Below are 13,303 nucleotides of genomic sequence, written 5' to 3'. Positions count from 1 at the left end.
AGGACATTCACCTTTTTCTCCTTCAACCACTGTGTGCTCAGTTTTGTTGTGTGCTTTGGGTCATTGTCATGTTGGAAGGCAAACCTTCTTCCCAATGACAACTTTCTGGCAGAGGACAAGCAGATTTTCCTCAAAAATGTGATGGTATTTTGCCCCATCCATTTTGCCTTCTATCCTGACAAGTGCTCCAGTCCCTGCTGCAGAGAAACACCCCCATAACAGGATATTACCACCTCCATGCTTTACTGTAGCAATGCTGTTATTTGGATGGTGAGCTGTATTGGATTTCCGCCAGGCATATCGTTTGGTGTTGAGGCCAAATAATTCAATTTTAGTCTTATCTGACTCCGAATCTTCAAGGTGTGTTTCGGCAAAGCTCAGTCGTGGCTGCATGTGGCCTTTCTTGAGGAGTGGCTTTTTCTTGCAACCCTCCCATACAAGCCACATTTGTGGAGAATTGTTGTCACATGCACACAATGGCCACTCTTTGTCATAAATTCCTGCAGCTGCTTATAGAGTTGCTGTAGGCCTCTTGGTCGCCTCTCTTACCAGTTTCCTCCTGGCTCTTTCATTCAGTTTGGAGTGACCTCCTGATCCAGGGAGGGTCTGTGCTGTACCAAATAACTTCCATTTCTAAATAATATACTTTACTGTGCTTCTAGGCATTGATAAAGCCTTTGAAATGTTTTTGTATCCATCTCCTGATTTGTGCCTGTCCACAACTTTATCCCAGAGATATTTTGACAGTGCCTTGCCATCCATAGTTGATTGTTTGCTTCAGTTGCACTACCAAGGACTGAAATGCTCCAGGAAAGCTCTTTTCATGCTGAGCTAGTCAAAATGACCAGAGCTGATCACAGTTGTAAGTCAAATAGCTTTGTGCGCTATTGAGAATGTGATTAGCTACACCTGATTGAGTTTACAAGTAATTTTTAGTAGGGGGGTGATTCTTTTTCTACCTCAGTGATTCAGGTTTTTTATTTATTTATTTATTTATTTCCGAAATGTTGGTGTTATATCTTTCACTTGGATGTTATAAGTTGCACAGAGCAGCTGGATAAAACAAAAACTTGTAGTTTTTTTGTAACGCAAGATTGGCTAATTAGTTAGTACTGTGGTATATAGCAGTCCTATAGAGTGCTACAGTGATGATATATTTCTTGTAGTCCAACCTGGAAGTTAGCATCACCCTGGTTCCCAGTAGGATTTTTCCAATCTCTGCAGCCCCATTTAGCCACATGTTAGCAACCACCTTTTTAAAATAATTAAATAAATAAATAAATAATAAATTACTGAAGTTATCTTCTGTTGTAGAAGCATTTATCATTACAGTCATTTAACCAAAAGTCCATACAAAAACCCACTGACTTCAACACGATGGATCCAGTAGTATTAAATGCTAGTTTTTGGGTTTTGGCCTACAAAAATACATCATCTATGCAACTCTCTATTGGAGTAGCAGTTAATTAGGGAGGTGGAGTCGGGTGATTTATTGAGCGGTCAACGCTGTAGCGGCAGTAGCAGGCCTTGTTGTGTAAAGACCAAGCTTCTCTAAAGACCCGCGGCTCTACCTGTGTGACTCCACCAAGCAATGTCAACATGCAGCTTGCTAGTCTAAATCTCCTTTTATTTTGTCTCTTAATACTCTCTTATTCCCTGTCATGTTCTTGGCATGTGCTCTCATTACATCCTTGTTGTTTACCAAAGATAGAAGTCTAAACGTGTCTGCACACAAACCAGTTGCCCTCACCATGGCCTGTCAGTTGGACAGCAACGAAGCTGACGTCATACCTGCTTTTACCCGTCAGTCAGAAGTCAACATTTTGCCTTTGACTAAAACCACAAACAACTCTGCGAGTCTTTCAGCCCTCACTACCAAGTTTATCTTCTCACCCAAATAGGCAGGGTGGTAGACAGTTTGGCTAATTTCCAACAATTTTCAAATTCACAACCAAGCCTCTGCAGATGATCCATATGGTTACTTAATTATGAGCAAATAAAACTATGAAAAGAAGTGCATATGAGAACATGAAAGTGCACTACATACAGTAGCAGGAAAGAACCAAATGGTGCATGATATAGTAGCTGCCATCAACACATGCACTGACGCACTCATAGGCACATCTTTAGCCTTTCTTTTCTTTACAAGTAGTAGAGTTGATTAACTGTTAAAAAGTGTCAGTCAGCAGGTCCTGAAGATGGTTATCTAATAATAAATTCAACACCTCATAGGAGCTCATTATATTAAACACAACCCAGGGCTTTGATCTCACATCTTCATAGAGATATAAATGTGGGAAAAAAGGGGGTATTCTGACCTGGTCAGCCACGGCACGGGCAAGCTTGTCCATTCTGGATCCGGCTTCTGCGATTTTCTTTGCAGCATTGATCACATCAGAGGAGTTCTTCAGAGGGCCTTTGCCTCTGCAATAGCACAAAAACCCAGATTGTTACTCTATTAGCTGATTCCTCAAAATGGGCAGAACGCAAGCTGCACAGAAAGCAAGCAACCCCCCAACATATTCTAGCAAATCCCAAATCAGAAGAAACTAAAGAAACACAAGCAGCTACACTGTCAGAAAAAAAGTTCATATTAGTACCTTTATATTAATACCAGTGTTGGGGGTAATATATTACAAGTAACGCAAGTTACGTAATCCCAAACAAAACATGAACAAATACTATTTTAACATAAATATAAAACAAAAATAAATTTTCTTAAATGGCTACAACAAACGCATTACTTTTAAATTTCCAAGAAAATATTGATTCACTGACAGCACACCTGTCCTTCAGCCTGCGGCTTATTAATCTCATTTTTGGTGTGAAAGGGCTCTTACACAGCTGCCAAAAATATAACTTTTGGGTTTTTTGTTATTAAAAAACGAATAAGCAAGCCCAGGTGACAAAAAAGTAATGCAAAAGAAATGTAATGCATTACGTTCCGTAACTAAGCAACACAATTGGTTACTTTTTTTTATGGAGTAATGCAATATTGTAATGCATTACTTTTAAAAGTAACTTTCCCCAACACTGATTAATACCTTTTGAAAGGGAAAGAGAGTGTGGAGCAAAAAAACAATTAGAATAATGAATATGTAATTTATCACAAAAAGAACCCTTCAGGTTGATACAAGAACCCTCTGCATTTATATTATCTATCTAAATGTTTGCAGCATTCTTGTTGTTGACATGTGAATGGATGTACCTAGTGAAGTCAGTCATCTCCATCATGATCATACACATCTGTTTGGCCAGCACGATGATGTCGTTTCCGTTGTCGTCCCACTTGGCGACCTCTGCGTCCAGCTTGCTCTTTTCCTGCCTGAAGCTCTCCACCTGTTCGGCAATCTTGGCCTTCTCTTCCTGAGGCAGCTGAGCCATGATAGCCTATGGGGGGTAGTGATAAGACACAAGATAAAGATCAATTAGACACGTCACAAAAGGTTTTTTTTTGCAACACATGCCCTTGTTTCTGGTTAAAAGTTTGAAAAGAAAGTACCCTCCATTTAGGTTGACTTGGTTTAACCCCACTGAAATGCCTCTGTATAAGGTTTTGAAACTTAACACTTAATCATAAGACCTTCTGGAACCCCATGACATCTCATGCTCATAAAGAGAAAATCCATTCTCTTTTCTTTCCCCCTCTCCTTGTCAAGGAATAAATTCTCGCTCTGTAGCGATTCTGAGCCAGTCCGAAAGGGCATTAATCTATCTGCAAGGTCACAGGCACCGTTAAGGCGCAGTATTATTTGTGAGATAAATGTATAATTACCTCACTTCTTACATCAGTCAATGAATTATGCATTTGTTCAACATTCTGTCAGAGCGGACGGACCAAACCAAAGCAGGGGACTCTGGATGCCATCAAGTGTGTGATTACCGAGGAAGGTTTCGCAAAAGTCTGTGCCATCAGATTATCTTTTCTGCAGTTTTGTCTGAATTTAGTGGAGATACGCCACCATAGCCAAAGGATGTCATAACATAAGAGCTAATTAAGAGCCAGCTGCTCATTTAAGATTTGTAGCTTTTTGCTTGTTTATTTAACAAGCAATTACACACTAAAAAGAAAAGAAGTCCTCTGAGAAAATGTGATTAAAAGATGAATATGATTTCTTTTTCAGATAGTGTGCACTCCTGGGCATTTCAAATGGAGGGCTGTTGCAACGGTGGCTGTGTCCGAAAAAATATAAGGATAAGCATGTTTTTGCTGCATAAATGTCCCATATAACTGTGCGATGGCATCTGAAAAAGCGGTTGAAAGGATTATATTGTAAATGCTTCCTTGGTTATGACTAAAGTTAAAATTTTAAATTTAAGGTTGTCTCGTTTTAGCTTGGAATTGATTACCACACTGTTTTACCACCTGTGGATCCAGTCAGAAACATACCCATCCCAAGAGCCAATCAGCTCTTTACATACCTTTGAAGCAGCCAATCAGCATTAAAGAGCTGCTGCTTGGTTAATCCCAACTCCTCTGATCCTAAACGTGGATGTGATGTATGGAAGGAAGGTAAATAGAAGGAAGAGAGCACATTTTTTCCTCTTGCCTTGCTCAGAATTCACTTATCCCAAATCTCTCTGGCTCCTAACCGATAACAAGAGAGGGTGCAGGCAGCTTAATGCTCCAACAAATCCTTCCCCATACGCACCGGTGCCGATTCATTCAACACACTCATATTGTGTGCTGAACGTCTGCGCACTTCTGGATTAGAAATCCCTCAGAAAAGCTTTTTAATTTTTCTCATTTGAAATAAAGTGGCCTAGATACCGGAGTTCAATTTTATGGCTGACCTATCAGCACTGTTATCCTATCATGGAGCTAAGAGATAGAGCAGCGTTTTCTATGTGTCTGTCTGAAAGTGTGAGTCAGTGAACAAATGGCTGCTCTTATTTCTCTCTTATGAGAACTCAAAATCCATAAAACTTAAAGTCACAGACTATATCAATATAACAGTAGTGACGCATATTTGATTTGCAAAAACACATTCACTCAATGTAACATTCAGAATCTATGCTTAAAATGCTACTTGAACTACACTGAACCGAGTTTACTACTGAGCAAAATGTTTTTCCACGGTCATTTTTTCAAGTTCTTTACAAATGATCATTTCCTCTCATTCATGGAAGATAATTTCCTCTCAAGAGTAATTGGTATCAAACTGAGTGATGGTGTGTATTTGCGTGTGAGAGTCAGTGGTACTCCACGGCTACATACTGATATTCTTTTAATGTCTCATAAGTAGCCCACTGTGCACTATTAACACATACACTAATGTGGATTAAGCCTCAAAACCCAGTGAGCTCTGCCGTCAAATGCCGGCTGACACAGGCACACTAAGGGGGATTATATTAAGATTTATAATTATAAGATTTCCTTCTTCAATAAGGATACTTGTGCTGCCTTAGAATCTGTGTTTTTGCATTGAGAGCATACATGCCTTAAAATGCCCTTACGTAGGAAGTTCAATAGGCTTCAATAAAACCTTATTTACAGAGTTACAGTCTATTCAGAGAGTTTTTATTAAACTGGGACCTAAAATGTTCATATATGGAGGACTTTAACATACGCGTCTGCTCCCCTGCTATGTTAAATATTGAAATAAATAAATAAATATATAAAGATGTTAGATGCCATGTGACAGAACTGATGTAAAGTGTAATCGTCACAGGATGTATATTTTATACTTTGTAACTGCAGTGTTGAGTATTGAGGGACGAAAATCTACAAAAAAACATTCACACCATCATTTGCAGCAGAGGCTAAATAATGTCTCATTGTCGAAAAAGTGAAAGACACATTGTTGTGTGCATGCACTTGAGTGACTGGCCCTCTTGTTATTCTGAGACTACATGTAATTTTACAGCAGACACACTCAGTGGAGTGATAAGTGTTTTGTATTGTGAAAGTAAACCTGCTGGAAATGACAGCAGGAACAGGAGATGCTCATGTGTCACGTAGGAGTCACTCACCCTTGCGCTCTGTCCAGCAATAAGTTGGTCATCTTCTGTCTGGACGCTGGTGCGGCTACGGGCGTCATAGTCTTCTTGCTCAAAGTCAGAGTCATCTTCCAACTCTTCTGGAGTCTGGAAAAGAGAAAGAAAAAAAAAGCAATTCTTGTCACACCTTTGTGGTGTTTCACTGAAAAGATAAATACTTGAAGAAATAAAAAAAATAAAAAAAGTGTATTTTTCTTATTATTTGTTGGAAAAGAGCAATCAGTAGGTTATTTCAAATTCACATTTTGCACATACTGAGTTTGGGATGACAGAGTGAGTACAGTGAGTGATACATTTTTGAGTGAGCTATTCCTTTTAAGGTTTCCTATATTTCATTTTTACTTTCAGTTTCAAAACTGGTCTGGAGAGACATTAACTTGTGGGTTTCTGTCGTCAACAACCTTTTGCCTTGTTTAAACTTTACATCTATATTTTAAAGGTACTCTACTAGAGTGCCGATGTCCTTTGTCCTAGAGCTCCAGCTTGCTGACAATTTGGGACACAACATTTGGCAGACATCAGGAGCAGCTGTGCGTTGCCACACAATGAGGGGCGAAAGACCTCTGATCCAACATAAAGACGTGTCAACCATTAAACCAGTCAAATCTCACTAAATAATTCATTCGTCCCACAGTTTGAGTTACAAGTGACTTGCATCATTGTTCTTCAAATCCCTTTTGGCTTTCTTGTGAGTAATAAAAAAAGATGTTCCCTCTTAAAGTGGGATCAAACAATATGTGAAGGGGGAAAGGCCTGTAGGTTTTTCGGGGTTTAGATGTGATCTGTTTTCTTGTATTCTGCCTACCAGTAGTTTCAACATCAGTCTCACCAACTGCCTAATGAGCAAATTGGAGACAAAGAAAAGACAGTGTATCTTGACAGCCGCCACTGTTTCAGACACTCTGAGCGGCAGTGGCACTAACTACCGATTGAGATATACTATAGATCGAATCAGCTAAGTAACTTACTGCAAACTGGCAAATTGTTCTTTGTTATGTGTTTTAATGGAGATCCCAGTGGATAGAGATTTCACGTAGACATAAAAGTAGGAATGTACATTTGTGCACAAACCCATCTTGATTTGATTCGCGGGATACAATCCTTGACAAATAACGGTGGAATTTTCATTTCACTTCTACTCTGGGAGCAGTACTATTTTCAAACCTTAAAAGCTGTGATCTTAAGAAGCTAAGTGTCGAAATTCAGGCAGGCACATCTATTTCTGCCGTCTCCTCCCTGTCAGTCAGGCCCGAGGACATGGAGCAAGACGAGAAAATGTCACCCTGAAAATAAGTGGAAGGGGCGCCCTATGTTTGCCAATTAACCACTTCACCTTGCTGGGAACACATGACTATCAGTGAGCCGAGGCATTGCTAGACACTAATAATATAATAATAATAATTACGTCACTTTCTACTTTACCCTCCTTCAATTCACCCTCCGTCTTGTTCCTCAGTAATGGGCACTAAATGCTGGCTGCAGTAAGGGATTGTTTGACGAAGACAAGAGTCGAGTACGAACAATGTTGACAGACATTGATTGAGTGCAGCTAGAGGGTTGGGAAAGGTCTACTAATGTGACATCAGTTTGATCTGTTTTCATGATGAGCCGTGTTTCAGCGTTTACACTGTACAAAGGTGTTCGGACCACTTACCCTTGGTGTAACCGTTTTGACAAAATACTTATGGCTAAACCTACATCGTGACAGTGAATGGACTTGTAAGTACATTTAATTTATGTGAAATGTCAATATAAAATGTTAATATCATTTTAGAGGGCTCCGACAACCTTATTGTGAATCCTAAGCTTTAAACCTTGATGACTCCAGAGTAAATAATAGAGCTGATCATTTCATTTCTCCAACTGGACTGCACAAAAAAGTATGTTCCTTTGTGCTCCGCAGCCCACTGATTTACACTCAACCTCCAGACCTGACACTGAATGACCTGCCTGCATACTCGACGAGGAAGGGGGAAATATCCGAAGTCTTGCGTTTCCATGGCAATGTCACTGGTGGAGGGAGACCATATTGTGATCTAACCCTGACATCAAGTCACACTCATATCAATGCCTAGGACCACTTGGTGGATGATGAAAAAAAGATGGGCACAGTAAAAAGCCTCGTATTAAACCCTTGAGCAACCTCCAAAGTGATGCTCTTAAAATATTCAACAAATGTATCAAGGAGGGGAAGGTCTCTAGTCTTTTAAAAGCCAGGAACTAGGATATTATGACCCAAGGAACACTTCTCCGTGGGGAATGTGGGTCTTATGAGGACACTACTGTGACAAGAAAATTCTAGAGTGCTGTCTTCAGCCATCTAACCAAATCAAAGCCCAGAGAGCCTTTCACAATAATAGCGGATGCAGATCTCCAGGGAAAAATTGGACTTGTGATTTTTCATGATGGTTTTGATTACAGGCATCTGACTTGAGATTAACTTTAAAAGGGGACCAGTATAGGATCCTCTCTGACAGCCATTTTGCCTATTTGCCTTCTTAAATTGACAAGTTCAGATTTGAATTTCAAATGAATACATACTTTAAGAAATATAAAATTATGCAAAACATTCAAAAAGCTGCGGTAAAGGCTCTTTATTTGATTTCCTTTCTTCTTTCTAACCCCATCTTGCTTTAATACATATTTAATTCATTTTAATCCACTTATTGGAGAGGCGTAAAATGAGCTTAGGGGAATTTTGCTGTGACTTTTAAATATAAATATTTAAATGTTCTTCAAGCCATTAATGAGTAAAGTTGCTGCTAGTGAGGAGCAAATTTAACTCAGGCCAGTGAGAAATGATGAAAGGAGCTAATAAAAACCATGTTGGAAGGGATTATTTTCTTTAAGTGTTTAACTCCAGATAAAGCAAGCAAGCAGTCAGATCTGTTCTATGAGCCTTCAAATGGTGTTTTCAGATATTGCACAATGTTGAGGTGAATTGTATAATGCATGCTCAAACTGGGTTTTTCTGTTTGAGAGGCTGAGGTCGGACCAGCCTAATGGGCTCAAAATGAAATACTTGAAAAAGCAATGAGACATTCCTAATGCTAATAGGTCTTACAACACACTGCAAGTAATTTGAAATGGAGAAGGAATTCCTTTGACAACAATGAGGTCACTTGTACTTTGGTTTCACTTACATTTTGGTCCTTAGGCTGTAGAATTAGTTAGCACTGCCCTTTCTTTAGGATCTGCATTTTTTCTTATGTTTTCTTTTTCAATAACAAAATACTGGACTCATTGTAGTAGGCAGGCTTTGACTAATTCTATTATCCTTGTTGTTTCTACAAGCGCTGCCTCCTGTGTCTAACCAAGCAGACTCTTGGGTCGTGACATGCTGAGGAAAGTTTTTGTGGGGTCATTGTGGGGTCATTTGGCTGTATGAAATCATTTATTTTTTTGGTACCTGAGCAAACATGGCCTTCAACCTGTCAGTGAAACACTATATTTGCCATAAAAATCATGTGTGAGTCTGTGTGTGTGTTAGACGGAGGGTAGTGATTAGGTGGCCATATTTCATCTCTGCATGGTCACCCTTTGGCATGAGCCCTACTCACTCTGCCATACTCCATGACAGTATTGCTACTGCTGCCTTCTACTTGGCACTATTACATCAGCCATATTTCTCATTTTTAATCTACTGGGAGCCTGAGCATAACCTTAATGATGAGGTAATTTTTCCTGCATGAAGATTAGTTTGGATCGGGAAGAGGATGGAAAGGATAAAGAGAGAGGGGAAAGTCATCACAGCTTTGCTATTAGACTATTGATTTTCAAGCTCAAGGACACGATTCGAGATTTGTGAGCACTATGTGCTGAAGGTCCTTTAGCGGTGTATCTTTACAGACTTCGGACCAGCTGCACTTCTGTTATATGTACACTGGCTTGGGGGGAAAAACAGGATAAAGTTTATGTTCTAATTAGGCTAAAAGATGTCCATCTGCCGATAAGGAACTAAACCAAAAAGTTGAAGAAATTGATAAGAAAGTGCCAGACACGGTTGGAAATGGAACAGCTAGTCTTTACTAACTTAGTAATTCATTAGCATGATAGCCTGACCTTGAGTTGTGAGTGATTCAAACTGACAAAAAAAAGCATCTGTCGTGACACAAAACTGCAGAGCAGTACCTGCTGTTTTACTCCAATTGCCCACTGGAACTGTACACTACACCTGTAAATTTTCTCCATTATTCAGCTGATTAAAGCCACTTAGTTGAGTGGCAAACATCTTAATTAAATGGAAAACCCATTCAGATGCTATTCACTTCGAATATGCTAATTGGCTAAGCCCCCACCCCAACGCTATGTCTGGCCTAAACCTGCAAACTTTCAAAAATTCATTGAAATTTTGCATGCCAAGTCTTGTGCAATAATGAAAGGTCTAGAAGAAGCAATGCTGCAATGCTTTATAGTTCAATTCCATTAATGCAGTGGCACCAATGCTGTCACTTAAGTTCACAGGGCATGGGACTACATTTTTATGGGTGGCCCGCCCTCCCCTGGGCCTAATGAGTAGGCTATATTACAGAGGAACTCAGTGGGACCATCTCATTAAAGGGCCTGGAACAACTTCTCCAGTTACCCCTTTCCCTGACGACAGCCCTGGGTGGCAACAACATCCCAAAACAAAGACAAAAGCAGAGAAAAAGTGAAATCAAATGAAAAGTACCACCTCATCAATGTGACTACAGACAAGATGAGAGCTAGTCTGGGCGTCTAGCCCTTTCACAATTAAATTATCACTCTCAATCGAGCATGCAGATATTTCTCTTGGTTTTGCTGAAGCAACTAGCATAACAGTTTTTTACATTCAAGCTGAGCGAGCATTAACTGTTCAACTTGTGATTTCCGGAAAAGAGTGTGCTCCCTTTATATAAAAAAAGACAAGTAGGTGGTTTATTTTCAATTTACTGAAGACGGTTATGAAATGCTTGTGTTTGGTCCTCATTAAGAGGTAGGTGAAACGGCGAATTAAATATAATGTTTCATACTTTTCAGTGGATAAGTGACATGAAGTACATGACTCATTTTGCAGCAGTGTAACACAGATGATGGAATCAACTCTCCAACGTGGATTAATAGAGGCATGTTCAATTCAAGGTTTGAATGATACAATACACAAAAATTAGGAAATTCACTAAGAATGAATTGCTCCAACTGACAGTGCGATAAGAACTATGCAAATCAGGATACAATGCAAACGCACCAACACGATTTGATATGAATGCAGCTCAATATATGACCATGCGGATCGGATCTGAGTGTAAAGTGACTACTGACTAAAGTGATTAAAGTCAAATCACCAGACCACTCATTATCACGTCACTTTGACTTAATTTAATGCTGTTTTTGACAGAGAAATCTAAATGCTTCATTTAAATGTTCTAGCGATGTGAAGGAACAAAAAACATTATGAGTGGAAGATAATGAGAAGAACTAGGGAAGATCAATTTGGACACATTCAGCTGGTCAGAAGTCACAAATATTCATTGTTTATTTTGTCCTTACTGTCAAACTAGATGTAATAAAATGATTAAAGCAGTAATTTATGATAACAAAAATATTGCAGCACCAACCCTTAAAGCAGGACTGTTATTTTCTTCCTCTCATATTCCGCTCACTCTTCTAAACAAAGCCAGCTGTCAAAATAGTCTAATGTAATGTTTTAGACACAACAAGGGAGGCAGGACAAAGCCCCGACGCCAGAATAATATTTTGAGTGCTCATTTTCCAGCCAGCCTCCATTTGTTGATTCCGAACAATCGTAGAAGTGCATTTAGACGGAACAACTACATCAAAAAGTGTCAGGCTGAGAGATGTTTCTCACACATTAACACCTAAGACAGCAGCCTTTTTGGTTCCTGTCAGATATTGTGTCTTGAAAGCACTGGGAAGGCTATGCACAAATCTCTGCATTACTTGGTATATTTTGGCCCTTGGCCTTGTCTGTCAGTGTCTAAATTGCCGCCTCTTGAAAGCTGGCACTAGACTGTCAAAGGTGGAGGGGTTGGGGGAAAACAGATGAAAAATGAATGAGCAAAGGATGAGTGCCAGAGGAGGGAACAGGTGGTATCTCTGGCCTCACCATCTTTTCTCGTCTGTCTATCCCTCTCTCCTCTAACTTCCTTCTTCCAAGAGCTTCCTGGTCTCCTCTGTCCATCACTACCATAGATTCATGCCTTAGTGAGCATGAGACGAGATCAGGACCCAGGTGCATGTGTGATCTTTGTTCTTACCTGTCTCAGAGAGGAGCTTGATGGACTCGAGAACACGCTCCGTGTAGACGCCAGGTTCATAGTTCTCCATCTCAGCATTAATAATGTGTACCACACGAGCGGCTCGGCCCCGGATTGCTCCTGCTGTCCTGTCCAGGGTGTCCACATCCCCCTCCTGCAGGGCGATCACACACTTATTCACATCTTCCAGAATGTGGTTCTCTGCGGAGAGATGAGATAAAACAATGAGGAAACATTCAAGTATTACTAAAATGTGACATTTTTTTAATGCATTGAATATTATTAAGAAAAAGTTTAAAAAGTAGCAAGTTTAAAACATAAAATACATCCCTTTTTTAAGTATCCAACTGTTAAAATAATTAGTTTAACGGTCAACATTTTCTGAATGTTAATAAACACCTTTTGGTTATGATTCGGGAAAAAAAGAAAAAAACAACAACAACAAAACAAAAACAGACTGAATATTTTACAGCATGGGCTCTAACCGTTCCAATGCTCTTCTAAAACTACTTGCAAGACAACAGGCCAGTAGCTTAAAAAAAAAATAAAATAAATAAATAAAAAATAAAATAAAAATCACTGGGTGGACCTAAACAAACACTGGTTTCTTAATAAGGCTGTTATTTCTCCTATTTGTCTCCTGTTTAGATTTGTATAAAGCAGTGCAGCTGAAGAATACATTGTCATGTATGGAGGCTTTTAAATTAAGCATAACATGTTAGAAATTAAATTGAGAAAAAAAACAAACAATTGCAGAATATTTTTTCCAAGAGACTCAAAATAACGTCTCAGGTTACTTATGTAACCATGGTTCCCTGAGTAGGGAACGAGACACTGCGTCCTCTAGGGGTCGCCATGGGGGACGCCTCGTCGTGACCCGTGTCTGAAGCATACAAAAAAACACCAACTCGTTGGCCGGCGACAGCCATGACGTCACTACTGGTGCGACTATAGTATAAATAGGCTCCGGGAGCACACATCATTCACTTCTTCGTCTGAAGCTTGCGTCCGCAGCATGGCAAGAAACCTAGAGGACGCAGTGTCTCGTTCCCTACTCAGGGAAC

The 13,303-nt window shown here is 39.7% G+C and overlaps 1 protein-coding gene across 1 annotated transcript in view; it reads right to left on the bottom strand.

The window, feature by feature from the left end:
- The window catches only part of ctnna2 (catenin (cadherin-associated protein), alpha 2), a 462,098-nt gene that overhangs the window by 4,977 nt on the left and 443,818 nt on the right, over window positions 1-13,303 (bottom strand). The window contains exons 12-16 of the mRNA XM_016491151.1: window positions 12,240-12,440; window positions 12,089-12,165; window positions 5,974-6,087; window positions 3,209-3,390; window positions 2,319-2,424 (exon numbers count right to left, since the gene is read on the bottom strand). Coding sequence (XP_016346637.1) covers window positions 2,319-2,424; window positions 3,209-3,390; window positions 5,974-6,087; window positions 12,089-12,165; window positions 12,240-12,440 — 680 coding nt within the window. The remainder of the gene's footprint in view (window positions 1-2,318; window positions 2,425-3,208; window positions 3,391-5,973; window positions 6,088-12,088; window positions 12,166-12,239; window positions 12,441-13,303) is intronic.

This window comes from Sinocyclocheilus anshuiensis, unplaced genomic scaffold (assembly GCF_001515605.1).
Source record: "Sinocyclocheilus anshuiensis isolate Anshui unplaced genomic scaffold, SAMN03320099.WGS_v1.1 scaffold322, whole genome shotgun sequence".
Lineage (NCBI taxonomy): Eukaryota > Metazoa > Chordata > Actinopteri > Cypriniformes > Cyprinidae > Sinocyclocheilus > Sinocyclocheilus anshuiensis.
This window is presented reverse-complemented; position numbering and strand designations above follow the sequence as displayed.